This window comes from Dipodomys merriami, unplaced genomic scaffold (assembly GCF_024711535.1).
Source record: "Dipodomys merriami isolate MVZ:Mamm:240054 unplaced genomic scaffold, mDipMer1.0.p SCAF_3, whole genome shotgun sequence".
NCBI lineage: Eukaryota > Metazoa > Chordata > Mammalia > Rodentia > Heteromyidae > Dipodomys > Dipodomys merriami.
In genome coordinates this window covers 47,758,191-47,785,084 of record NW_027204492.1, presented here as the reverse complement: position 1 = coordinate 47,785,084, position 26,894 = coordinate 47,758,191, and the positions used below count along the sequence as shown (strand labels likewise).

At 36.0% G+C, this 26,894-nt stretch overlaps 1 protein-coding gene across 4 annotated transcripts in view; it reads left to right on the top strand.

Annotated features, from left to right (window-relative positions):
- Positions 1 to 26,894, top strand: part of Diaph2 (diaphanous related formin 2) — an 812,745-nt gene that overhangs the window by 67,869 nt on the left and 717,982 nt on the right. For 3 of the 4 annotated variants that reach the window (XM_070040098.1, XM_070040100.1, XM_070040101.1), the window contains one exon: positions 5,434 to 5,454. The exons of the other annotated variant lie outside the window; for it this stretch is intronic. In XM_070040098.1, coding sequence (XP_069896199.1) covers positions 5,434 to 5,454 — 21 coding nt within the window. The remainder of the gene's footprint in view (positions 1 to 5,433; positions 5,455 to 26,894) is intronic. 4 annotated transcript variants of the gene reach the window in all.

The window sequence follows — 26,894 nt, the reverse complement described above, 5'->3', positions numbered from 1 at the left end:
TGATTCTGTATTGTACTCTAAGCAAGCTAAATCTGAATGCAGAACTATTTAAACATAATGCAATGCAGCTCTAGCAGAGCTGAGCAACAGCATGTTTTTTGATTTGCTTCTGGTATCCAAGGGGAGAAATATGTTTCAAGTGATAAGTGAAATTTGCCATGAGCGTCATTTTCAATAGAATTAGGTGATGCATAGGATTTTACTTTGAAATTCCAATGAATCTTTTCTCATTTTTGCACTTGAGTTATTGTTCACAGTAAAATGCTTTAGGAATTGCAGGGTGTACATTTAGTGTTACTTTTCAAATACTTAAAAGCAAGTATGCTGGTAAATCTATATAAAACTAAATTGGAGTGCACGAAACAGATAGCATGAGAAAAATTGCATGATATTTTCATGAAAGGATTTTGTTAGTGTTTCTGGCTTATTTGGTGTGTGTGTGTGTGTGTGTGTGTGTGTGTGTGTGTGTGTGTGTGTGTGTGTGTGTGTGTGTGTGTGTGTGTGTGTGTGTGTAAGTGGAACTAACTGTATTGATTATTCAATGCTCTTATCCCTTGAACTTTTGATTATTCCTCATTCTGTCTTCAGAGCTTCTTTCCATTTTTTTCTTATTTTCCTTCAACTGACCAATGAAATGTACCCTTTTAAGTTATGCACTCTTTTTTTTAAGATTTAAAATGCAAAAGTTTATTTAAATAGAACTAGGAATATAGGGCAGTGGTAGAACATTTGCTTAGCATGCTCAATGTCTGAGGAGTGATCCTCAGAAATATGGGAAGAAGAGTAAAATACTAGATGAGTGTATTTGAAAGCTGCTTTATTCAAAAAATGGAAATAGAATGTTTTTCAAAAGACATGAAGATTTCCTGTTTAAGGCACTAGCCTCAAAATCAACATTAGTGAGTATAATTGTCCTTGCTTATTTCATTCAGTATACCTACATGTAGTATACCTACATCTATTGCCCTTTCTTAAGAGTTCCCAGATTAGAATCTTCTGTAAAAATATTTCCTGGGACAAATATTTTGATGAAAGAAAACCTGTTGACAAGCATGTTTTGAAGGTTTCTCACCTTGGGGAGGTAATAATTACTACTGTTTAATATCATAAAAACTATGAAAATTGCTTATGTAATTTCCTCTTAAAAGTGAGAGGGATGGACCTGGGAAGGTAGCTCAGTGGTAGAGTGCTTGCCTTGTATGCATGAGGCCCTGGGTTCAATTCCTCAGCACCACATAAGCAGAAAAAGCTGGAAGTGATGCTGTGGCTCAAGTGGTAGACTGCTAGCCTTGAGCTGAAGAGCTCAGGGACAGCACCCAGGCCCAGAGTTCAGGCCCCACGACTGACAAAAAACAAAAAAAAGTGAGAGGGATGACATTACGTGAATAATAATACTCTCTTCACTAATTCTCATCAAATGCATGGCTGTTACTATGCATAACAAAGGTTCCTATTACACTTTCATTAGACTTTAGGTATGCTTTGCACATTTTGTAATTTTTTTACTCTTACTTTTCCCTATGTTGATACACTCCTTAAAACCCTTTTCTCATTTAAAGCAAATGTGGTAATATCTACTAATTTATGAAAGTGCATTTCAAAAATAACTAAAATAAAATAAATAAAATTAAGTAAAATTAATAAGTAAATTAAATAACTAGCTAAAGTAAAATAGTTGGCTTTTTCGTCTTGAAGTAAAGCAAGTTATTGGCTAGAGTTTTGGTGGAAAAATGTTTTAGAGTTACATGTGAAATATGTGACATTGACAATAAAATTTAAGCATAAATTGTACATTTTCACTTTGACAGGTTAGGGGCATGGCTCACATGGTGCACTTTCTATGAGGCCCTGAGTTCAAGCCCTAGTACTGCCAAATAATACATAGAAGAAACAATAAATAGAAAAAATACAATGAAAATTACAAAAGAATATGAACCAAACAAAATGTGAGCTCAATGAGAAATGTCCATTGTTCTTCTGGGGCCCTGGCTAAGGACATTAAAGTAAGGTGAAGATGTTTCTAAAGCAAACTTAATCTTTTGTTGTATAATTAACTTGGTCAAAGTAGCATAGTGTAGTAGTATGCTAGGGGAATCACATTAATAATGAAAATTATTGCTTAGCTTTCCTCTTGAAATTCTTACAATAGAGAAAGTTGTGGAATGTTGAAAGAACAGTATCTTGCTTAACTCTCAGTGATGAATGAACTTTAAATATGTGGATAGAAGAGAACCTACTGTGCATTTATCCCCCATGGGTTGCACGATTCTGATATTGTAAGAAATGTAATTGTGGGCCTGACCTATGATAGTTGATATTATATGTACTATTTGCCCACAAATAACCCCAAAGAGTCTTATATTTTCAAAATACCTGCATGTGTTTTTAAAAATAGAAAGCAAACTTTTAAAGTATTATACAAATTAGTGTATAAATTTTAACATTTTGTGTTGATAAATTAGAAGAGGACCTTGCATTGTAATTCACAGCATATACACAGCCATTGTGAAAATCTCAGTTTCAAACAGTGACGTCAATCACAGAATTGCCAGGCTAACTTGTATAACAAGTAGTCAAAAGTTGCAGTGTCTGTATGTGTCTGTTTATGCATTTATTATGGTTTTGTTTTGGCCATGATCAGACACATTTTTTCTTAGGTTCTTTCCAGGTGTGGTTTGGATATGATGCTACAATTGAACCTAGACACGACCAAACTAGTTTCTCTTGCCTGTCCTTGACTAATCAATCTGATCTATCTCTGTATGTGCTTTAGCTGCAGAACTCATTTTATTCTCCAAATGAATCATTAAATGGATGATATTTTGGTTATTTCCTTGAGTATAGACCTGCTTTAATTAACACAGGCTCATATTTTCTTCCCTCAATTTCATGTCTACACTACATAAACAAGGGTCAAATACAACCTCTGTCTCTTTTGGTGAGAGGCAATAATTTAGGTCAATAGGATGTCGTTCAATTCAGAAACCTGTTAAGGGCACCAAAGAGGCATTTGTTCAACTGAATAAACCCTACAGTTTGTGAGCAGTGGGTTGAATGAATTTTTTTTTTTCATATATAAAATGATGTTTATTGAGATGATTCCAAAAACGGGAACAAGAAGCTTTTTTGTTATTTTTGTTGGTTGTTTGGTTGGTTGACTGGTTGGTTGGTTTTTCTTTTGTCACTGTTTTTGATTTCTGTACCTTTTTTTTTTTTAATTTAATTTTATTTTATTTGAGAACATACTGTAGAGAGGGGCTACAATTACATGGGCAGGATAATGCATACATTTCTTACCAAGCATTGCAGCCTCCTCCTTTGTTTACCCTTCACCTCCCTTCCCAGCCTCCCCCCTCCCCCCACCCAATTATACCCCCCTCCCCCCCTACACCGACATTGTAAAGCTGGTTTTGACATGACATTTTGTACTTCTCCTTGTTGCAACAGGTCCACCTGAATCCTTAAACGACTTGTTTGTCCCCATCTCCTCCACATGTTATACTGACATCAAATATAGTGAAAGTGGGGGTTACACTGTGGGGGAGGGACATACAAAGCAACAAAGAAATAATCTTATAAATGCGTTAGAAACACATGCATGAAAGAAACGAAAACATTAAAATACATATTTAAGGGTTCATTTTCCTAACATCACATTATCTGACCTTTTCCGCTTGACTCATACCTATACTAGATATTGCAAATAAGGGAAACCATGGGACCTATGCTTCTTTGGGCCTGGCTTACTTCACTTAATATAATTTTTTCCAAACCTTTCCATTTCCTAACAAATGGATTTTTAAAGAAACTTGCTTCCCTCTTTGAGCTCATAGATTCCTCTGAAATAATTTATTTGGAAACTGTCATTATCTTTTTGCATCTTGTGACAGTTTCATCTTAGGAATGCTTACTGAATTTGAAATGGACATTTTTTTTTTCTTGTGGGCCTTGTTGCTTGGAGTCCCTGAGATTTTTTTGCTCAAGGCTAGTGCTCTTATCACTTGAGCCACAGCTCTTTTTTTGGTTTTTAGGTGGTTTATTGAAGAAAACAAGTTCATGGATTTTCCTGCCTGTAATGGTTTTGAATCACAATCCTAATAGCTCAGTAGGATTATAGGCATGAGCCACCAAAGCCCAATGCTTTCTCTTTTTAAAGCACTAGCTGAACAATACATCTTGATAATAAGTGCTATCAGATTAATGATTTCATATCATAGATTAGCTCTTAATTGGCCACTACTTGATATTCAGATATATGAATCTGCTAACAGTGATTTGGTTTATATTTTAATTTTGGCGTAGGTTATACTCAAAACTATTTCTGTTTTTTTTTTTTATTTTTGTACTGAGGTTTAACCTCAGGGCCTCATACTTCTTATGCAGATGCTCGCTTACAACATTTTTTGTTTTCCATATTTTTTGACAAAAGGTTTCGCTTTATGCCCATGCTGGCTTGAACTGTGATCTTCCTATTTGGTATGTGGGATTATAGGCATGAAACACTTTGCCCAGCTAATGATTGAAATAGAGTTTTGCAAATTTTTTGCACTGGTAGCCTCGAAGTCATGATCTCCTGATCTCTACCTCTTTAAGTAGGTAGGATTGCACAGGCTTGAGCTATTTGCACAGGGTTGAGCAATCATGCCCCGCTTGCTTTTTGCTTTCTTAAACACATTTTTTTACTCAAAGAATTCCTCTTTTATCTGTGAGGAAGCTCAAAGTTGAAATCTTCTCTCTAGAATTATGTACTTGTCTAGAAATAAAATGTTCTTTTGTCCTCACGTTATAGAGAAAATTCAGATTTTACAATATGTGTACTAGAATGAACTCAAACTACAGCGATAAGCAGTCTATCTTTTTTTGAAGTGTAATATAAACTAATATTAGATAATTTGCATTTTTCACAAAATAAAATAGTCCAGTTTTCAACTTAAAGTTCACTCCTAACATCTATAGATGATATTTAGTGCAGCATTCATTTTCCTAAACTATCTTATTTCAGACTTAATATACTTGCATAGTAAGGAAAGAAAGTAGCATTTGCCACATAAAAAGCAATTGTTGATGATGCCTTTGAGATGCTATATGCTGTTATCTAATACCAGCTTACAATTAACTTTGCGTTACTTGATATTTCGATTTCCTTTAAGAGCATCCCATATTCAAATAGCAAGTCTCCTTTATTTGGAAATCCTTATCCTTATAGACTAAACACACTTTTGAAATATGTACAAATTCATATTAATATATATGACTGGGCCTCTGGATATAAAGTATTAAAAGTAAAATTAGGATTAGCTACTTACTAATTTACTAAATACCTAACTTCTTTGTAAAGCTTCTGATTACTAATATTGTTGCTGTTCTTTTCTTTCTTTTTTTTTGTTTTTTTTACACCATAACCACTGTTTGCTGACCACTCACTGCATACAGATAGTTGGAAGTAAAGTTACGGTAAGTACAAAAGATGGGTTCTATCCTTGGCCCTAATTTGAGCTTTGGGGATTTGTGGGTTTTGCTTAGAGTATATGTTTCCCTTTTTTTTTTGGGTGTATGTATCTACACATGTTTTACCAAAGCATAGAGTTATTTCATTAGATGATTGGATATTTTGCTTTGCTGAGTATATTTTGTCATTCTTGGAAATGTTTTAGAACTAGAATATGCTTATATTGGAACTTCTTTTCTATTATTTATATCTGTATGATTCTGTAGAAATTGTGTGAGAAACCTCAGTTTCTCTGATGGCAAAGGGAAACTCCTAAAACTGGATTTTTTTTCTCTTTTTGGCTCATAAGGATTCTTGCTACAGTGTGTCACTTAGATTTGCCTATCATTGAACTAAGACTAGTGTAATAAAAACTCTTGCTATGCAGTGAGCAGGACTTGTATAAGGTGCTGTTCATTGGTTCTGTGACTTTGAGTGAGTCACTTTTTTCTAGAGTTCAGTTATTAAATGGATATATTGAAATGGTTAACTTTAATTATCTTTGAAGGTTCTTTCTTTACTGTCACTTAAAGGCTTTATACACGAGCCAGGCAGTGGTGAGCCAGGCAGTGGTGGCTCACGCCTGTAATCCTTGCTACTCAGGAGGCTTAGATCTGAAGATCACAGTTGAAAACCAGCCCAGGCAGGAAAAGTCCTTGAAACTCTTTATCTCCAATAAACCACTAGAAAACCGGAAGTGGAGCTGTGGCTCAAATGGTAGAGCACTAGCCTTGAGCTGAAGAGCACAGGGACAGTGCCCAAGCCCAGAGTTCAAGCCCCATGACCAACAACAACAACAAACAAAAAGGTTTTATACACTAAGGTACTTTAACTCAATGATGTAATTACATGATAAACTGTTATATAACAAGCCAGAAGTGTCCTACATTGACTTAAGTGTTTCTGATTGGGAGCAGGGAACAGTTGTACAATGAGGTTTCAATTCTGTAACTCAAATTATGAATACATCTTGAATAATGTCACCCTTTTTATTATTCTTCCCTATTACTACCCCTAATATCCTTACCCTTAAGTTATATAGTTCAATTTTTACATAATGTGCAGTAAATATAATGACTGCATTTGCTCACTCCTCCTCCTTCCATTTGTGTGCCTTCTGCTCTTTGCCCTTACCACCAAAACGTTTCCACTTCCTGCTACTCATTTTTAAACAGTTGTTCAATAAAATGCCTTTAATATTACTGAGTACTGAATTATCTAGAAGAGTGAATATATTTGATATTTATTTACTTAAATTTTTTTCACAATGCTCTACAAGAAATGTACTCTTACCTTATTCATGTAATCGTAATTCCTCTGTACAGTATTTTTACAGTAAAATTAAAAAAATTTTCTGGGGCTGGGAAGGTGGCTCAGTGGTAGAGTGCATGCCTTGCATGCTCGAGGCCCTGAGTTCGATTCCTCAGCACCACATAAGAAAAAAGCCGGAAATGGCACTGTGGCTCAAGTGGTAGAGTGCTAGCCTTGAGCTGAAGAGCTGAGGGGGACAACGTCCAGGCCCAGAGTTCCGGACCCACGACAGGACCCCCCCAAAAAAAATTTTTCTTCCCTCCCTCAGTTTTCCTTCCTTCATTTCCCATCCTCCCTCCCTCAATCCTCTTTCAATGCTCCCTCCTTTCCCTATTCACAACATCTACAGGGAAATACATGGTAATTCTTGAAGACACTTTTCTATATCACCTCTAAATCAAGTATATCCTGTTTTTGAGTTGAACTATCTTTTTCTTCTTTAGTGATCAGGAAGCTCATAAATATCCATCAAGATTGAGCTTTGTGTCAGTCTTAGAAGGTCCTAGGTAACTCCTTCCTTCCCATAGCAGTATGTTATGTATATTTGAAGAAATTCCTTCCTTGTAACATCCCTTCCTTGTAATGTCATTTTGCTAATGGGCCTAGCTTCTGCCATCAATAATCTAGGTCTAATGGGGAAGAAGGCAGACAGGTTAAAAAAAATAACAATAGGCCCTGATGATTCAATGTAGTAAAGATTGCAAAGTGGGAGGCCAGCAGTGTCTACCTGGTTCCCAGAATGGGTACATTTTTTGTGGAGCTGCTACCCCCTTCCCCCTGTTGTTGTTGTTTGTTTAACCTATTGTGATGTTTCCCACATATGAGCTGGAAAATCCTGTTACAAAGGGAAGCAATTATTGAAATTAGTGCCTAAAGGAAATGTGAAGGGTTAGAGTTTAGGCAAAGAAGATTGTTTTTTTTTTTTTATCTGTAATTTGCTACTAAAGAGAGGAATAAAAAAGAGTGTATACAATCACTCTGGTTAAAAGTCAGTTACAAAAAGTCTTTGTGTCTTAGTCTCATTAGGAGGTTTAACCTGTAATCCTGGCTACTCAGGAATCTGAGATCTGAGGATCACAGTTCAAAGGCAGCCTAACCAGGAAATTCTGTGAGAGTCTTATCTCCAATAAACTACTCAGAAAAAACTGGAAATGGTGTTATGGCTCAAATGAGAGAGAACACAAAGTGGTTTAGGGACAGTACCTAGGTCCTGAGTTCAAGCCCCAGGATTGGCGAAAGAAAGAAAGAAGGAAAGAAAGAAAGAAAGAAAGAAAGAAAGAAAGAAAGAAAGGAAGAAAGAAAGAAAGAAAGAAAGAAAGAAAGAAAGAAAGAAAGAAAGAAAGAAAGAAAGAAAGAAAGAAAGGAGGGAGGGAGGGAGGGAGGGAGGGAGGGAGGGAGGGAGGGAAGGAAAGAAGGAAGGAAGGAAGGAAGGAAGGAAGGAAGGAAGGAAGGAAGGAAGGAAGGAAGGAAGGAAGGAAGGAAAAGAAAGAGCAATAGGAATTTCATAGGTGAAATTCTAGAATAAACAAATATTATGGCTATGGTCATATTAGTTAAAAAAAGAGAATGATGTAACAGGTTGAAAAAGGAAAGATGGAATATGAGTAAAACTAGTCTGCATAGCTCACTATTCCCTTTGTTTCTCCAATATTAGTATTTGAAGCAGAACTGAAGGCTTTGAGGCCTTGCTGATCTTGACTATCAGACTTCCTCTTCACTATGCAGCATTTTAAATTTTACTTTAAAAGGGAAGCTAGAAAAGTGCCTGTTACCCAAATACAACTATCCCCTCTACCTTAGGTAATATTGTTTCTGACTTTGCTTATTAAATCCTTTTTTATCTAGAATGTTTTCCTTTATAAATATTTTGCCCACATTTTACAGCTCTTCCACGAGGCCTATCTTAATCCTGATTCCCAACTTATTTCCATATAATAATTTATGGGAAATCATATAGCACTTTCTTTCCAGTTTCTTTATAGTTTTTCACTTTAATGTTCCATAAGGGCTTCTTCTATGACATTTCTATTTTATTTATAGTAATTTATACCCTTGAATTAGCATCCTATGGCCTTGTCTTTTTATGACCATCATATGCATTCTAAAAAGGAATGTACACTTTAGTAGGGGTCATATGTTCAGTTAAAATGAACTTGGGTTCAGATTTTTGTCTCTGCTTTATACTACCTGTGTGTGACCTTGGATAATTTACACGGCCTCTCTGATCTTCAATTTCTCCCATTGTAAACAGGATATTTAGCAATACTAAATTTAGTATTACTAAATAAATTCAGGAGAATTTTGAAATATAGTTTTTGTATTTAATATATCCTTGTATGTAAGTAACCTTTGCAATAAGTATGTCCAAAGTGTATATGAACTCCGAGTCAGGGCTCTCTCCCTGGGCCTCTCGGGGTTCAAGGCTAGCATTCTACCACTTGAGTTATGGTGCCACTTCTGTTTATTTCTGAGTAGTTTATTGGAAATAAGACTCTCACGGACTTTCCTGCCCAGGTTAACTTTGAACCGCGATCCTCAGATCTCAACCACCTGAGTAGCTAGGATTACAGGTGTGCGCCACTTGCACCTGGCCCCAACTTAGGTATTTTCAAAATTTAGTGAATACTATAAAATGCTTGATATGTAAGACAAAGTATAAAGACTACATAATAAAGTTGCATAGGGCTACATTTTTCTTATGTTTTGCTAAGTATTCTGGGTCACAAATGGTAGGAGGAGTTAGCTGAATGTTTGAAGGAGAATACTTTGGTTATATATTGGAAGGTATGTGTATTTTGATGTGGATTATTGCTGGGCTTTGAGAAAAAAATGTAATGATACATGGTCTGAAGTCAATATTGATAAGAGTATATTTTAATAAATAGTTTAAGTTAATCAAATAGTTGAGGATTTTATAGAGATAGAGTCTATGTAGGGAAATGATAAAATACTTTCCAGTAGTTATCAAAGTTGTAAAAATTACTTGCAGTAGGAAAAATTGAATAAGGTTTTTCAGTAGCTCCTAGTTCTACATAAGTGTTATAGGTCTTTGTGAACCAACATATAGCATTTTTATCCCTTTGTAACACATGTCATCAAACAGAATTAGAAAACAACTATGATGATTGATTTAATTTCATTGCAAGTGAGCAATAATCAAAAATAAGCATTCTTCCTTGTGGGGAGGAGGTAAGAACTGATATGATGACACATGATTGAAATTATAGTGATCAGTGATAAATAACATTAATAATTGAGTGCCTAGGGCAGCAGCCAGGGCTGTTTGGGAAAATGTTTTGGCATCAGAAAGAGCTGATTATGCATGTTTTGATTTACCACTCATTCATTCCCTGTGACCACTTAAATCCTTGTGGCACTATTCCCTTGCTTTCTTGAACAAAATGTTACTAGGTGCCAACTGCATATTGGGCAGTATTCTAAGTGTTATTACCAAAGCTCCTGGCCATAAAGTTTGGCTCTAGGATCAAATGCTAGTTCACCTTAAAACAAAAATGATGTATTAAATAAAAGAACTTACAGTTTGGGCTAAATTGAGGATAGGAGCCCTTGTGATTCACTCCCTTTCCCACAGTGGTGGCAACAAGTTGTAGGAACAAAAACCAGGATATTCGCCTATGGAGATTTAGCTATAAGCCCCAATTGAGCCCTGACTGTGGAACTGAGGTGTGGCCTTTCTCCTAGTGGCAGGGATTACAGCTCTGGAAATGGTACATTTTCATTCCCAGCATGGTATTTCCTGTAGGGAGATAGAGCTAAAACAGACAATTTTAAAAACTGGATCTTAACTCCTATTGCCAGTTACAGTACAGTACGAGGCTGATAAAGCATGGACCTACCATTTTAGTCAGAGAAACAGACAATAAGGACACATATTAAATATGATGACTGGTAAGTGGTAAATTCTGTGAAAGGAAAAAAAATAAAAAAAGGAACATGAATAAGCACAGAGTGCTCAGGTATATGCTATTTTAAATAGTGGAGCTCTCCAAGCAAATGATATTTGGACAATGACATCAGAATGGAGAGACACACAAATATCTAAAGGAGAGCTCTGCAGACAAGGAGAAGGTCAAGTGTAAAGGCCTGCCGGAGTGTGCATGAAGTATTTGGCCACTAGCAAAGAGGCCACTGTAGGTGAAGTAGGGTGAATAAAGGGTATTATGGCATGTATTTATTAAAGAACTCCAAAAGCTATGGAGGGTGATTGAAAATATATTTACTTAGGTGTCCTAAATTCATTTTAGGAGAGAAATGCCGAAGAATTCTGACCTTCCTTAGTCAGTGACTTGCCTTGGGAAGTTTTGAGCCATGGATTGATAAATTCAGAGATGTATTTCAGGAGGATTAATGGAACAGTGGAAATTGAACAGGTTAGAGAAGAGGGCAGGGAGACCAAGTAGGTGTTGTTGCAATCGTTTCAGTAATAAGAACTTCAGTGTGCTTAGTAGAAACTTTAAATGGATAGTATAGATAGATGTGTGTGTGTGAGAGAGAAAGAGAGATCATGGAAGTAGAATATATCACCCTTAGCAAACGATTGAAAAGGGAAGAAGAGATAGGGGAATCAATAATGAATGAAAATTCAAGCCTGGATGACTAAAAGTACTTGAGGATTCCTATTGAAGAAGACAGGAGCAAGACCACATTTGGAGTCCAGGATGATGAATTCAGTAAGTTTTATAAATTAAGGAGAATTGATTAAGATTACAGAAGCAGGAGGATAGTTTCACCATGCAAGAGTATGTTGCAATCTTAATAACATTAACAGTTTAATTTTATCATGTGCTTCTCTGTTTTAAACTACTGCTTTTACTCTTGTAAATATATTCTGCACATTGATACTATACATTGGTTATAATTGGAATAGCTTTTACCTGTTTATAAACTGAAGCCAGAATGCTTTCACTAGGTAATGGAGGTTACATGGGCCCAGTATCCTGTAATGTTACTGTCTACTGGATAATTAAAAGGTCACATTTGAATTTCTGTGAGACTCTTATCTGCAGTTAACTACCAAAAAGCTGGAAGTGGTTCATTACCTTACATATGTAACTGTAACCCCTCTGTACATCACCTTGACAATAAACTTAAAAAAAATAGTTGGAAGTGGATTTGCGGCTCAAGTGGTAAAGTGCCTGTCTTGAGTGAAAAAGTTAAGGAACAGTGCCCAGTATTCTAATTGAATCACCAGTAACAGCACATTCCTCCCCCCTCCCCGCCCCCTCCCTGCAACAAAAAAGGAGGCCATGCCTGCCATAATGAAAGACAGGTAAAAATGCGTATTTCTTTGTCCTAAATGGGCCACAAAGAATCACTGGTGCTAATTGAGTGACTGTTGTAGAGCCTATTTCTTAAAATAGAGCCAAATGGGCTTCTTTCCCCAGACTAGCGAGGAAGGCAATGCCAAGAGTAACTTCCTGTTAAAAGTGTAAATTTATGGCTAGATTCAAAATGTTTTTGATATGTTCCTTCACTATAAGCACAACCTAGTAACAATACTAACCATAAATATCAGTAAGCATGGTAAGGTATTTTCTGGCCTCTGCAGTTGTTACTGCATAATTACACTAAAATTTTATTAGGGTATTAATAGAACAGTATCTTAACGATTACTTCAATTAATTGTATACTTGGGTCTGGGGCACTTAGTTGACTACATCCTGGGAAAAAAGATTATATCTTATTTTGCTGGTTTTCTTTTTATAATGACATAGTCCAGAAGGGGGAGACAAAATATTGATTATTGGAGTTTGAAGTGGTTGCTTCATGGTGGTAAAACATCACTTTCTTGTATACAGACTCCTCCGTACCCCCCATGGATTTAAGGTTTATACAATAGTTGCTACTGTGAAGTATTTAGTTTTATATTGGTGATAATTTTGTTAAAAACTAAATTCAATTAGAATAAAAATAATGCCATTATTTTTAACTATTCTATAAAAGTAAAAAAAATTGATTTCATAATTAGATCACAATAAAGCCTGAGACTTTTTAATGATGACATATAACAAGTGATCTCTTAAAAATAGTAGAAACACTATTAAAGTACTCATTTCAGTCTTTCTAATTTCATATTCCTTATATGCAACAATTACTTTCTCATTTTTTTTCTTTTTCCTTTCTCATTTTCTAACATGTTTATCATTGCTAGCTGATTTGTGTACTCTTTTGGATAAAAATATTTACATATTTTGAAAGGTCTTGTTTTTAATTCTACATTCATTGTTAAAGTGATTTTTTCATCATTACTTTCCCTCTCAGTACATTATAATAAATTGTTGTTTTATCTTGATATGTTAAATTTACTGTTTAAGAATTCTATGATAATGTAGATTATGAAATATTCTTCATACCTTGTGAATTTGGCATTGTCTAAATGGCAGCATAAACATTGACATTATGTTTTCCTATAAATTTTGCGAACTGATAATATTTATGTGTATGGGGTTGTATTTTAGAAATATTTCTAAAATATATCTTCATATTGGAAAGAAAAGATGTATTTTTCACATAGGATTCTGCATTTCAAGTTTACTACCTGTGTGCATTCTGGTTGTGACTGTTAGGCATTTCTATTTGAGGATTTTATTTTGTGTGTAGACACAATCAGGTAAGTGAGTAGATAGAAAATTTGCTGCTTTATATACGTTGTGCAAAAACTGGGATGGCCATTGTTTCATATTGAGTTGGTCTGTTTTTCTTTTCAACTATGGTACACATTTTTTGCCAGTTTTATATAGCCTATGAGTATCATAGCATAAGTTAATTAATTGTAAGTGAATTTATATGCGTGATTGTGTGTTTGTGCTCGCATACATGCATGCACACACATGTACACACACGCATGTGTTTTTGCTTGCCTTTGTTGGAAAGATACAATCTCTACACTCCATATCCTTTAAAAGCTCTGTGGAAGATTTGCCATTGCCAGTGTAAAACTTAAGGTGGTAGGACATAGGCTATTTTTTATGAAGTGGTGCTTTTTCTATCCCAGCCTTGCCTGCAGGGGAAAACAGGACACCAAGCAGATTATGTTCAATGTAAAAGAGCATCTGTATTGAAAATGTTGGCTCCATTCCCACATATTTGATTCCATTTTCTGTTTTAGATAATCAAGTTTCTTTTATCTGCTTATCTGTTAAGAAAAGATTATTTAGCAGAACCAACATTAGGTCTTTTGAATGGAGTAAGGGCAAAACAAGATTATAGCAAAACTGCCACCTTAGATTTGTTTGTATGTTACATAATTTAAATAAGTTATTTAGAGCCAACCTACTTCTGCTGGCCTGGAACTCCTGAATCCTTCTGCCTCAGCCTCCAGAGTGCTAGGATTTCATGTAACTGCTACCATGCCTAGCTTCCTCCTTAGATTTAGAATGTAGGCTTCTGATGTGTGTGTGTGTGTGTGTGTGTGTGTGTGTGTGTGTGTGTGTGTGTGTGTGAGAGAGAGAGAGAGAGAGAGAGAGAGAGAGAGAGAGAGAGAGAGAGAGACAGACAGACAGACAGACAGACAGACAGACAGACAGACAGACAGAAAGACAGACACGACAGACAGACTGCCTGCTGGTCCTGGGGAGACAGATGTAGATACATATAGCTAGTATGTGCTGGAAAAACTATTTCCTGTCAATCGTCAACTAATACTCATAATTGTGTGTGTGTGTGTGTGTGTGTGTGTGTGTGAGAGAGAGAGAGAGAGAGAGAGAGAGAGAGAGAGTGAGAAAGAGAGAGAGAGAGAAAGAGAAAGACAGACAGACAGACAAACAGACAGACTGCCTGCCGGTCCTGGGGAGACAGATGTAGATACATATAGCTAGTATGTGCTGGAAAAACTATTTCCTGTCAATTGTCAACTAATACTCATAATTTCAATTAGTAACTAGATTTACATATGTATGTATTTGTATGAAAGTATTCATTTCTAAATAATTATCATGTGATTAGTGATAGTTGGAGTAACTTATTGTCACTAAAGTTCAGGTACCTATTAATACAGTAATAACATGCTACTATAGTTGCAGCTATATCTACTAAAACTATGGAAAACAAAAAAATGTATTTTAACAGCATCAGTTGGAGATATTTAAAGCTCTCTGGGCTCACTTTTTATGTTGATCTGTTTGTAAATTCTAACTAACTTGTCTTCATTTTTTTCTTCAATGAACTTGGGATCAAAGGAATCAAGTACTTTTACAATGTGATTCTTGTGCTTTGATAATAGTAATGGCTTTGTACACCTCAATTAGCTACATTGATTTTGATTGGTTGATGATGATGATGATGATGATGATGATGATGATGATAATGATGACTATGATGACAATGATCATGATGGTTTTGTGTGCCTTCAGAGGGCTAAAAAGTGAAATGAGCTTAAATCCATTCTTTCTGTATTATTAAATTGAGTTGTATTTCATGAGAACTGAGGTTCTTACCCAAATTATTTTAGATTTTCTTATTGTATGGAGTGACTTTGCTTCACATGAGAAGAGTTACATACCATGGGCAGAATTGTGTCTTTTCCCCAAATTATGTTGAAATCCTAATGCTCACTAAGGCACAATGTAATTGTATTTGAAGATAAGAGTCTTTAAAGAAGTAAGTTCCACCATGTAATTGTAGCCCCCCTGTACAGTATGTTCTCAAATAAAATAAAATACAATTAAAAAAAAAAAAAGAAAAAAAAGAAGTAAGTTCCAGGGGGGCGGAGGAGAAGGATTAGGATTGGGATTGGGGGGGACGGGGGAGGCTGAGAAGAGATGTGAAGGGTAAACAAAGGAGGAGGCTGCAATGCTTGGTAAGAAATGTACGCATTATCCTGCCCATGTAATTGTAACTCCTCTGTACAGTATGTTCACAAATAAAATAAAATTAAATTAAAAAAAAAAAGAAGTAAGTTCCAATGAAACCCATAGGATGGGCCCAATGCAATCTTGCTATTGTCCTCATAAGAAGAGGAAATTTGGACATTCATGCTAGGTTGAGGCCTTGGAAAAAAAATCAAACTTGTTGACACTTTAATCTTGGATTTTAAGCCTCACAAAATGTGAGAAAGTAAACTTCTGTTGTTTAGGCTACCCAGACTGTGGTATTTTATTATGACATCCCTCAGATTTTATACTAATGTAATATTAGAGTTTGTTTGTTTTTGTTTTTGTTTTTGTTTTTGTTTTTTGTTTTGTCTGTCATGGGGTTCGAACTTAGGAGTTAGGCTCTGATCCTGAGCTCTTTCAAGGCTAGTGCTCTATCACTTTGAGTTCCACTTCGAGTTTCTGGAAACTGGAAAGTCTCATGGACTTTCCTGCACAGGCTGGCTTTGAACCAGCATCCTCAGATCTAGGATTAAAGGTGTGAGCCACTGGTGCCCCGCTTAGCATTCGTTTTTAAACCTAATAATAGCTAACTATTAAAGATTAGTAGGTACCAGGAATTGTGCTAAGCTGGCTCCACATGAAAACTTATGCAATTCTCATGAACAACTTGCTCCATATTTTTGTAGATGAGAGAAAGACTTAAAAAAGCATGCCTATTGCTTCCAGTTTAACAGTAATAAACTGGGAAAGCCAGGATATGAATGGGGTCAGAAAGATGTCAAAGCTTGGCCTTTTCCACTATCTTAGCAAGATTTGGTAGGTTTTACGTAGCTGTGGATAATGAACACTATAGGCGTCTGCCCTTTGTAACCCCGTGAGAATTTGGTCCATGACCATGTGCCAGTGAGAGAATCCTTATCGCCATGCCTACAGAATACAGAGAACCCTCACTGCAGAAGAGCTGTCTGCACAGGCTTCATTGTGGGCCCCAAATGACCCAGTACAAATCATTTCTGTGCTTCCATATCAAGTATTTGCAAGCAATTAACATCAGTGCCGACAAAAGATAACACTCTGAAACTTCATTATGAGGAAAAGGATGCTGCTGCATTAAGAACCAAATAGAAATATTAAAAATAATTACATTTTTAGCAATGGCATATAATTTTTTCAAAGCCATTTTCCTGGTATCTTAAAAGAGATTAAACATTGTGCTTCTTTGAGTTTTATACCATTCATGCTCACCTTTTCTATGCAGTCTTGGCTTTCATAATTAATTAGTTTTGTTTAATTAATACTGTGTAATTAAAATGTTTATAAGCTCTCAGAGGGCAAGGACCATGTTTTAATATACCTTAGACATCTTAAAACACACTAGGCTGTAACAGCAGTAACATAATTATGAATCATTGTGTTTAATATCTATATACTTGCAATTTCTCTAACAAGAAACGGTATATAAACTGAAATTTGAAAGCTCCAAGTTTAGTTTATAATTCATCTTAAAAACTGTGTCCTCAGGCTGTGAATGTGGCTCAGTGGTAGCGTGATTGCCTAGCATTCATGAAGCTATGGGTTTGATTCCTCAGTACCACATATACAGAAAAAGCCAGAAGTAGCGCTGTGGCTCAAGTGGTAGAGCACTAGCATTGAGCCCATAGAGGCTCAAGGACAGTGCCCAGGCCCAGAGTTCAAGCTCCACGACTGGCAACCAAAAACCAAAAACCAATATCCTCTCCCTTTGCAAATGTGGTCAAACATCCTAAAATCTTTGCCCCTTTTCCCCTAAAAAAAAAAAAAGTAAGTTCCTTTAATTGTAATGTTGGTCTTTTTCTTCTTGATTACTTTCCTAAGGGCTTGTTCATTTTATCCATGCAATCTCTCTTAGGGTACTCGTAGGTTTAAGGGACTCTTCATCTTTTTCACTTATTGCCAGGTTCTATTCAGGTTATAGCCAGGTTTTTATTTTTTAAGCTCCCTTGAGGTCCTTACATTTATTGGAAAAGGCAAATTATTTACCACTTGAACTATATTCCCCCACCCACTGCTTTAGTAATTTTTTTCAGGTAGGGTCCAGTTGTTTTGATCAGACTAGCCTTGGACCATGCTTCTGAACAGGGATTATATTACAGGTGTGGGCCACCATACTCTGCTTGTTTCTTCAGAGGGTATTGCTAAGTTTATTGCTTGGCCTGACCTTAAATCACAGTCTTCCTACTTCTTCACGTAAAGTAGTTGGGATTATAGGTAGAAGCCACTACATATTGCACTGTGGTCTTTTTAAAAAATTGTTTCTAGTACGTTTATAGTTTGGGACCTCAGAAGTGCAACTTACTTGATAATATAACCAATGTAAATACTCATATTTTATTCAGTGTGTGTGTGTTTCCTGATGGCTTTAAGTGGTGCTACTTACAATTCTTTTTTTGTGCTGTTCTTGGGACTTGAACTCAGGGCCTGGACATTGTACTTTAGCTTTTACGCTCAAGGCTAGTATTCTACCACTTGAGATGCACCTCTTGTCTTTTGGCTGGTTAATCAGGGATAAAAGTTTCATGGACTTCTTGCCCTGCTAACCTTTGAACCTAGACCCTCAGATCTCAGCATCCTGAGTAGTACCCAGCTCTATTGTGTGCTTCTCTGTAGTCTTCCTTTCTTTCTGCTTTAGAACATAGCCTGTCATTTGTTACCCTAATTTTTCCCATTTGCAGAATCACATGGTAAAGCTTCTAATTTGCCGTCGTACCCTGGAAATCAAGTGGTGCTATGTCTATTTATTAAGACATCTAGTTGTTTACCTGGAATTTTTTCCAATTGTGTTTGTTCACAGCTTGGTATATAGAAAAACCATGCCACAAAATGGATGGCATTAATTACAACAGAGTGGAAAATGACAGCATTTGGAATTTGAAGGCCTGGTATTTAGTAGGTCAGGGCTCTGTCTCTTAATGGTTGAGTGGTTTGGGGTAAAACATTGAACCATTTTTGAGCCCTTTTGAATTTACTCTCAATATCCTACTAGTGGGATGAAATGATTTATTAACTATGAAACATGGTGCATTGCTGGGTGCTGGTGGCTCATGCATGTAATCCTAGCTACTCAGGAGGCTGAGATTTGAGGACCACCATTCAAAGCCAGCAGAGGCAGGAAAGTTCCCATGAGATTCTTATCTCCAATAACTGCCCGAAAAAGCTGGACATGACTCTGTGGCTCAAGGAGAGCATCCAGTCCAAGAGTTCAAGCACTACAACCAATCCCCCCTCCCCATCCCCAAATAAAGAACATGTTACACATTGAAGTCATGATAGATAGTAATTATCAGCTAAAGAAATCATTGTCATGGTGATTCCTAATATAAAGAATGTGACCACCATTTCTGGTAACTCCAAATACAGTCCTACATTTGTTCATTCATTCCTTGCTGTCAGTTTTGAAGCCAGTTTATATTTATCACCTTTGTGAAAGCTTAGGACTTCTAAGATGGTTCCTGGGTTCCACTATGTTATTTAGTGTGTGTATTTGTGTTGGTACTAGAGCTTGAACTCAGGGCCTCAGTCTCTATCACAGTTTTCTTCTGTTATAGCTGGCATTCTACTACTTGAACCACATCTCCAGTTCTGGAGTTTTACTGTGGTTAATTGGAAATGAGAGGCTTGCAGATTTGTCTGCCCAGGCTTGTTTAAAGTATCGATCCTTATATCTTAGCCTCCTGATTATCTGGAGTTACATGTGTGAGCCACTAGCACCTGGCTTATTATCACACTCTTTATGAAAATGCACAAATAATTATGAGTCTTATCACCATCTTCCATCTAAGTATTAAAATATCTTCATTTTATACCACACAGACATGATAGCATTTTCATGTTTTGGTTGAACTCTTCACCACTTGATAATCTATATGATCTATAAATTAGGATTCACTAATTTTTTAGTGAATTTTTTATTTTTAGAAGTATTTTTAGAAGTGAAGACATATGAAGTCTGAGAGGGGTCAGTTTCTGGCATACTACTTTCAGATTTGTGGTAGTAAAGACTTTGCCCTTTAAGTAGCATTAAATGTTTAAATTCAAAAAACCGTATTTCTTTCAAGTGCGTGATTTTAAACAAATAATTTTCAAGTTTACTATCCTCATAGTATCCTCATAGAGTGACATAATGCATTTCATATAATTAGGTAATGAAATTAAGAAAATGGAATTAAAAACACATCACCCATACCTCTCTAAACTCATATATACATCACTGTTGATAATTTGGTCCATTTATATCCAGTCATTTCTCTACCACATAGTTATATTTTTAGAATAGTTTCTACCTTTTTGTAGCTCTGTTTCCCTTTTCAGAAATGAGTCTGTTTTATGATGAGGTAAACTGATAGATAATTTTGGAAAATTGTAGCATATTATTGAATATAGCTTTTTATTAAATTCTGGTACCTGAACTCCTTGCATTGTAGCCTAGGTAATGCAAACTCAGTATATACAAGCATTTTATGCCTTGAGTAGTTGTGATATGATTTTATCTGTAGCAGTATTTGAATATGTAAGCATTTTCAGACCATCTTTATGTGTTTTTCTCTATAACTGTTATTGCATTAAAGTGATACACAAAATGCTATCAAGATGTGAAACAACACTAAATCTCTTTTCTTAGCTTGGCAGCTATATATGATGATACATTTTCACATTTGTGAAATATGAATAATTTGTATAATAATCTATAGAAGTATCAAATGGATAAAAATAGCAGAAAACGTTTCAGTAAGTCTCACAAAATTTTGTAAAACTCAGTTTTCTTTATTTCAGGGGGGCACTGAAGAATTATTATTGCAAATGAAGAAAAATTTTCATTTCCAAAAATGACTTGTATTAAACAGATGACTAGGCTGAAATAGCTGCTAAAACAATTTCATGCTTTTGTTTTTAATGTAGTTCAATTATAAAATGTCACATCAGATTGCATAATTTTAATTTTATTTCTCAGTTATCGCATTTGAAGAAGTTTATTAAAATCACCCCAAATGTTTCTAAGCTTTTCATATAGAACAAATTAATCATTGGAAATGACTTAAAACACGATTGGAATGTTGGCAGTTAATACCTTTATTAAAGGAATTACTTATTGTATGGTTTCTCAATTTGTCTTTTTTTTTTTTTTTTGCCGATCTTGGGTCTGAACTCTGGGCCTGGGCGCTGTCCCTCAGCTCTTCAGCTCAAGGCTAGGGCCCTACCACTAGTGCCACAGTGCTACTTCTGGCTTTTTCTGCTTATGTAGTGCTGAGGAATCGAACCCAGGGCCTCATGCATGCAAGGCAAGCACTCTACCACTGAGCAACCTTCTCAGCCCCCTCATTTTGTCTTTTTTCTTAATGAAGTTATAATATAAGGACCTTGCTGCCATACTTTATTATTTGCTTTCATTTCTCATTTTGAGAAAATCCAAAGCTCTGGAAACATTGCAAAAGTATTACAATGAGTATCCATACATCTCACCCTCAGGTTTTATAATCATAATCATTATACTATATTTGCTTTATTCTTTTTCTCATTTCTCCTTTATTTGTCTGAGTTTTCATTGCTAACTTGTTAGGCTTTACCCCTGAATACTGAAGTGTATATCTCCTAAGATCAAGGAACTTTTATATATATGTAGAGTATAATTAACAAATTTAGGGAGCTTATCTTGTATACAATGCTGTTATCTAATAACACACACTTGTTTCAAGTTTTACAACTATTCACAAATGCCCTTTATAATTTTTTCCCCCAGAATCCAATCAGGGATCCTAAATTAGATTTGTTATGTGTTTCTAATGTTTACTGTACAACAGTCCCTAGACTTAAAAAAAATTAACACTTTGAGGAAATCAAGCATGTTATTTTATGTGTTTGGTGCAAATATCAGGGCTTGAAATTAAGACCGAGGCATTGTCATATGGCCTTTTTTGCAAGGCTGGAATTCTATCACTTGAGCCATACTTTTACTTCTGGCTTATTTTGGTGGTTAATTGGAGATAAGAATCTCACAGACTTTCCTGCCTGTGCTGGCTTTGAACTGTGTGATTTTCAGATCTAAGCATTCTAAGTAGTGGGGATTTCAGTAGTGAGCCACCACTTGAGTTTGACTGCTTCCCCAGGACTAAATTTAGGATAAACATTCTTCATAAAGATGCTGCAAAAGTGATGTTCATCTTCATTGCATTGCATCCTGGGGTACAAACATATATCAGCTTCCACATTCTTGGTGATGTTAACTGTGGTCATTTGGTCTATGAGGTATTCTACATATTTGTTTTCATAATTTACAAGTGCTATGTGGCATTATCCTTTGAGACTGTGCAAATAACTTGTTCCCCAGAAACATTTCATATGCTGGGTAAGAGCTTGCCTGTAAGAAGGATTATTACAAAATGGTGATTTATTTATTTATTTATTTATTTATTTATTTATTTATTTATTTATTTATTTATTTATTTATTTATTTTTAGTGTCACCATTCCTCCTCATATGCTACCCAGCATTCTTGTGTAAAGTACTGCTTTCCCTAAACTTCCCTTCCCTTTTTGATATATTTTTGAAGTATCACTGATTCTTCATTTACATTCAGTTCATTGCCAAAACATATTGATGGCCACTCTGTATAAGCCTTTCAGTTGCTTACTGAAAATAACACATAAAATAAGCAAATTAAACAACGCATTTTTGGTTTGCAATTTATGAGATCACTATTCTCATGATAATGTATTACTCCTCATTCAGGAGCTGTTCTGTGTCTACCCTCAGCACAGGTGGAATGGAATTTAAAGTGGGGAAATGTTTAACAGGATACATTTATTTATTGCAGTGGCAATCTTTCTGAAAAGTATTAAGCATTAAAAATCTACTTTTGGATCATATTGGATATGAGACAATTATCAGATTATTGTTAAATTAGAATACCTTTAGTCATGTGTATTTTCAAGGTTCCCTATTAAAGGGCCATGATGTTATTTTTGAGAACTATCACGCATGAATATATATCTGTGTTTCTGAAAAAAAAATTATGGTGTATGCTTAGTGCAATGCGGGTTGTCTTAATACTTAATCATTCAGAAAAAAGCTTTTCAAACTTACTTAATCATTCAGAAAAATGCTTTTCAAATTGTCTGCCTTGTAAGTTCTTCTCTTTAGGCTTTTTAAATGGTACTTCATGAGTTCTGCAAATTTAAAAAGAGAGCCAGGCAGCTGTGGCTCATGCCTATAATCCTAGGTATTCAGGAGGCTGAGATCTGAGGACTGCAGTTCTGAGTCAGCAGTGGCAGGCAAATACCCAAGACTCTTATCTCCAACTAACCAGCAAAAAGCTGGAAGTAGAGGTGTGACTCAAGTGGCAGAGAGCCAGCCATGTGAAAAGCCAAGTGAGAATGCAATCCCTGAGTTCAAGCCCCAGTACAAGCATACACATACATAAACATTACAAAAATAAAGCATATGTTTAAAGACCTCCAAATTAGTAACTTGTAAAACTAGATGCATTCATTTTTGTGTGCAACTCACAATGTAGCTTTTCTTTGTCTTTTTAATAAGTAAATATCCCAACATTGCATTTTATTTTAATGTGTTAAATTCGATTTTATATTTTAAATATTGGAACTTCAACACTTGGAGATTCATAATGGTGAAAATCTGATTTTGTTTCATATGATATAGCTAAAAGGAACTGATATAAGTCATCCATATGAGTTGTTTAAGTAGCGCTTGTACCACTTGCCTGGTGTTAGGTGCTTATTTGCCCTATAGTCTCATTGTTTTTGCTTAACAAAGTCAATCTCCACTTATGGAATCCTATTTCAATATGCTTGAAAAAAATGATTAATCCTGGAGACAAAAAAGCTTTTAAACTACTACTTTTAAAGAGAATATCTGTTGTAAGCTGTGAGTTTAGTATGCTCACTTAGGGTGTGTGTGTGTGAGACTTTTCATTGCATTTATATTCGTGCTGTGAGTTTAGTATGCTCACTTAGGGTGTGTGTGTGTGTGTGTGTGTGTGTGTGTGTGTGTGTGTGTGTGTGTGTGTGTGTGTGTGTGTGTGTGTGTGTGTGTGTGTGTGTGTGTGTGTGTGTGTGTGTGTGTGTGTGTGTGTGTGTGTGTGTGTGTGTGTGTGTGTGTGTGTTCAGGATTTTCAAAAGCGCTCTCCAGCTTTATAAAATAAGTGGTGGAAATTGGGATTCTTGTTTTTCTTTTGTAAGAAGAAGGGTAATTTTAGTAGTCTTGACTTTGGCATTAAGAACAGGTACACTTAGCTGTCTCTGTGTCTGAAATGTAGTTTATGGCTAAGTGGTCAGGAGCTTATTAGGAGGACAGCTCTATCAAGGCATTGTCATATTTGAATTGTCATTAAAGTATATATTATCAGTAAGATCAAGGTCAAGTTTAGCTCAGTTTTGTATCCTTCATAATCCTTCATAATGATGGAATATTACCCTTCTGATTACACTTTCATTACCTTCACCACATTCAAGATTGCATCTGTCCTCTGATTGGTTTAATCTGAGTGATTAGATAAAGCATTTCTGAAATTCCATTATATAAGCATGATTTACATGCCACCATACTCAACTTGTTTGTTGAGATGGAATTTCAATAACTTAACATATACTGGACTTGAATCATACTGATCTCTGCTTCCCAATGCCATACACTGGCTTTGCCATTCTCCTGATAGTCTTGTTCTTGGTAGCTGAGTTTATAGGAGTATGCCACTGTACCTAATCCTTCCCTCTATCCCTCCCCCAACTCTTTCTTTCTCTTCCATCTTCATCTTCATCTTCATCTTCATCTTCATCTTCATCTTAATCTCCAATCTCAATCTCCATCTCCATCTCCATCTCCATCACCCTCTCCACCTCCTCCCCTCCCCTTCACTCCCCTCCCCTCCCCTCTTCTCACCTCTCCTTTTCTCTCTTTCCCTTTTTCCCCATTCCTTTGCCTTTGCAGTCCTTTTCTTCATCTTCCTTCATCTGCATTATTATTCTACTTCTCCCCAAACCTTGTCCTTCTACCTCTACCTCTTTCTTCTTCTTTTTACTAGGGAATTTTTTTTTTGGGGGGGGGGTCTGGTCGTGGGGCCTGAACTCTGGGCCTGGGTGTTGTCCCTCAGCTCTTCAGCTCAAGGCTAGCGCTCTACCACTTGAGCCACAGCGCCACTTCCGGCTTTTTGCTTAGGTGGTGCTGAGGAATCGAACCAAGGGCCTCAGGCATGCAAGGCAAGTGCTCTACCACTGAGCCACCTTCCCAGCCCTAGGGAATTTTTTTTAAATGTGGGAAATAAGTGCCTGCTAGGCAAGTTCTATATCACCAAACTATACTTCCTGGTCCAATAAATTGATTTTTTAAGGTAAGTTTTTGATATGTAGCCCAGGCTATCCTTGAATTTGTATTCCTCTTGCCTTCCTACATGCACTGAAAGAAACTTGACCCCAGACTTTTGTGGTGTTGAGGATAGGACCCATGACCTTGTTAGATAAGTCCTCTACCAATAGTCAGGTAAAAATCGAGGAAATAGGTAGAAATAGATTAAACTACAATTAAGATGTATTAAAGCATGTATTTATAGAATATATCTTGAATCAAATGAAGTCAATGTTCTTAAAAGAAGAGGTCTAAAAATGATCATATACTGCTTTTAGATGTACATATATTTCCTGTTTCTGAGGTGTGAATTTTGTATATGTATACCTTTATTTAGTGGTATATATACTATGTTTAATATTTCTGCACTATATTGAGTGATTGTGGAACATGCCAGGTACCTTCCTTGGTTCTGGGTAGGATATAAACAAAAGCAGAAGAGAGTTCCCTGAAATTTAAAGTTTTCTTAAACTAGTGTTTGGATTCTGATAGATGTGTTTGTTTGATAGGTTTCTGTACCTTCATTGTGAAACATGGGAGTAACATTTTCTACTTTTATTCAGTCTTTATAAGTTAACCTTTTTCTTTGGTAATAATGCAACTGTATTAACTTCTCCAAAAGCATTTTCCTTATTAACTAGGGATGATATGATATTAATTGACCAGTGCATCTGATGAGATCGCAGAGAAATCTTAGTAAGCCTTGTAAGTAAATCTTGTCATTCTGGCAAAACAACCAGGAGAAATGATACCTCTATGCAATAGAGAATGGAGTGAGGAGGATCTATTGTGATGCTGGGAAAAGCCCTGGATACGGGATTTGTGTCTAAATTAGGAGGAGAGGAGAGGGAAAAATGAGGAGGTAAGGAGGAGAACATGAACATCAGCCAAGACCAAGGGAAAGTCAAGGTTTCCATTTTTACACGTGACCACATAGGTTAATGAAAAGAGGAAAAAGGCATGTTCAAGCTGCTGACTGATACCAGAAATATAGCCTTGAACAGAAGCTAAAAAGTGATATCTAAGAAGGGAGCAAAGAGTAGAGATAATCTGGAGTAGTACTACTGTCAAGAGATTGGAGATTTTAAAATTATCTGTAGCAGATGCTGGTGGTAGTCTTTAGAAGTATTTGAGATTGTTGGGTGGGAAGAAATGTTTTGAAGATATCTATCCCTATCTCTTATCTATCTCTATCATCTGTCTATCTCAGTCTTGGGGGAAAGGATTTGTCTAGCAAGTTTGCAAGTATGCGGCCCTGAGTTAAATCACCCTTACCACTAAAAAACAGTTGGAACATGTGGAGTTTAAGTGGCTTTGAATTGTGGCTGTATATGCAGTCTTGGTATTAAGATTATCAATTTGCAAGATTAAGTTGGGAGTATTATCTATTAGTCATTGCTACTGTTCTTATGAGGGGAAGGAAATGATTTGTTATTGAGTACCAGATTTGGGTTTATTGCAAAGATAAATTGAAGTAACCCATGAAGATATTGGAGAAACTAAATATGAATTAGCTAAAAGGGAAAAGCATGAGTTACTTTGTGATTCCTTGTTTTAATCTCAGTGTGGTGGTGTAAGAAAATATCCAAAGGCTGGGTCTTTCCTAAAGAACATTCCTGGAGATTAGAAATCAGAATCAAGGTGACTGCATCTGTTGAGGTCCATCTTGCTCTGTTCTCCAGAAGGGGGCAATGTAGTGTCATGGCATGGTGGAAAGCAAAAGGGCAAAGAAGTGATAACATGCAAGCTTGTCCTTTTATAACAGAAAGGTAAGAGCCCTAGTGGTCTGAAGGTCCTACCTCTAAATACAACAATAATGAAACCTAATATTAACATGGGTTCTGGAGAAGATCTGGCATTCCACCTTA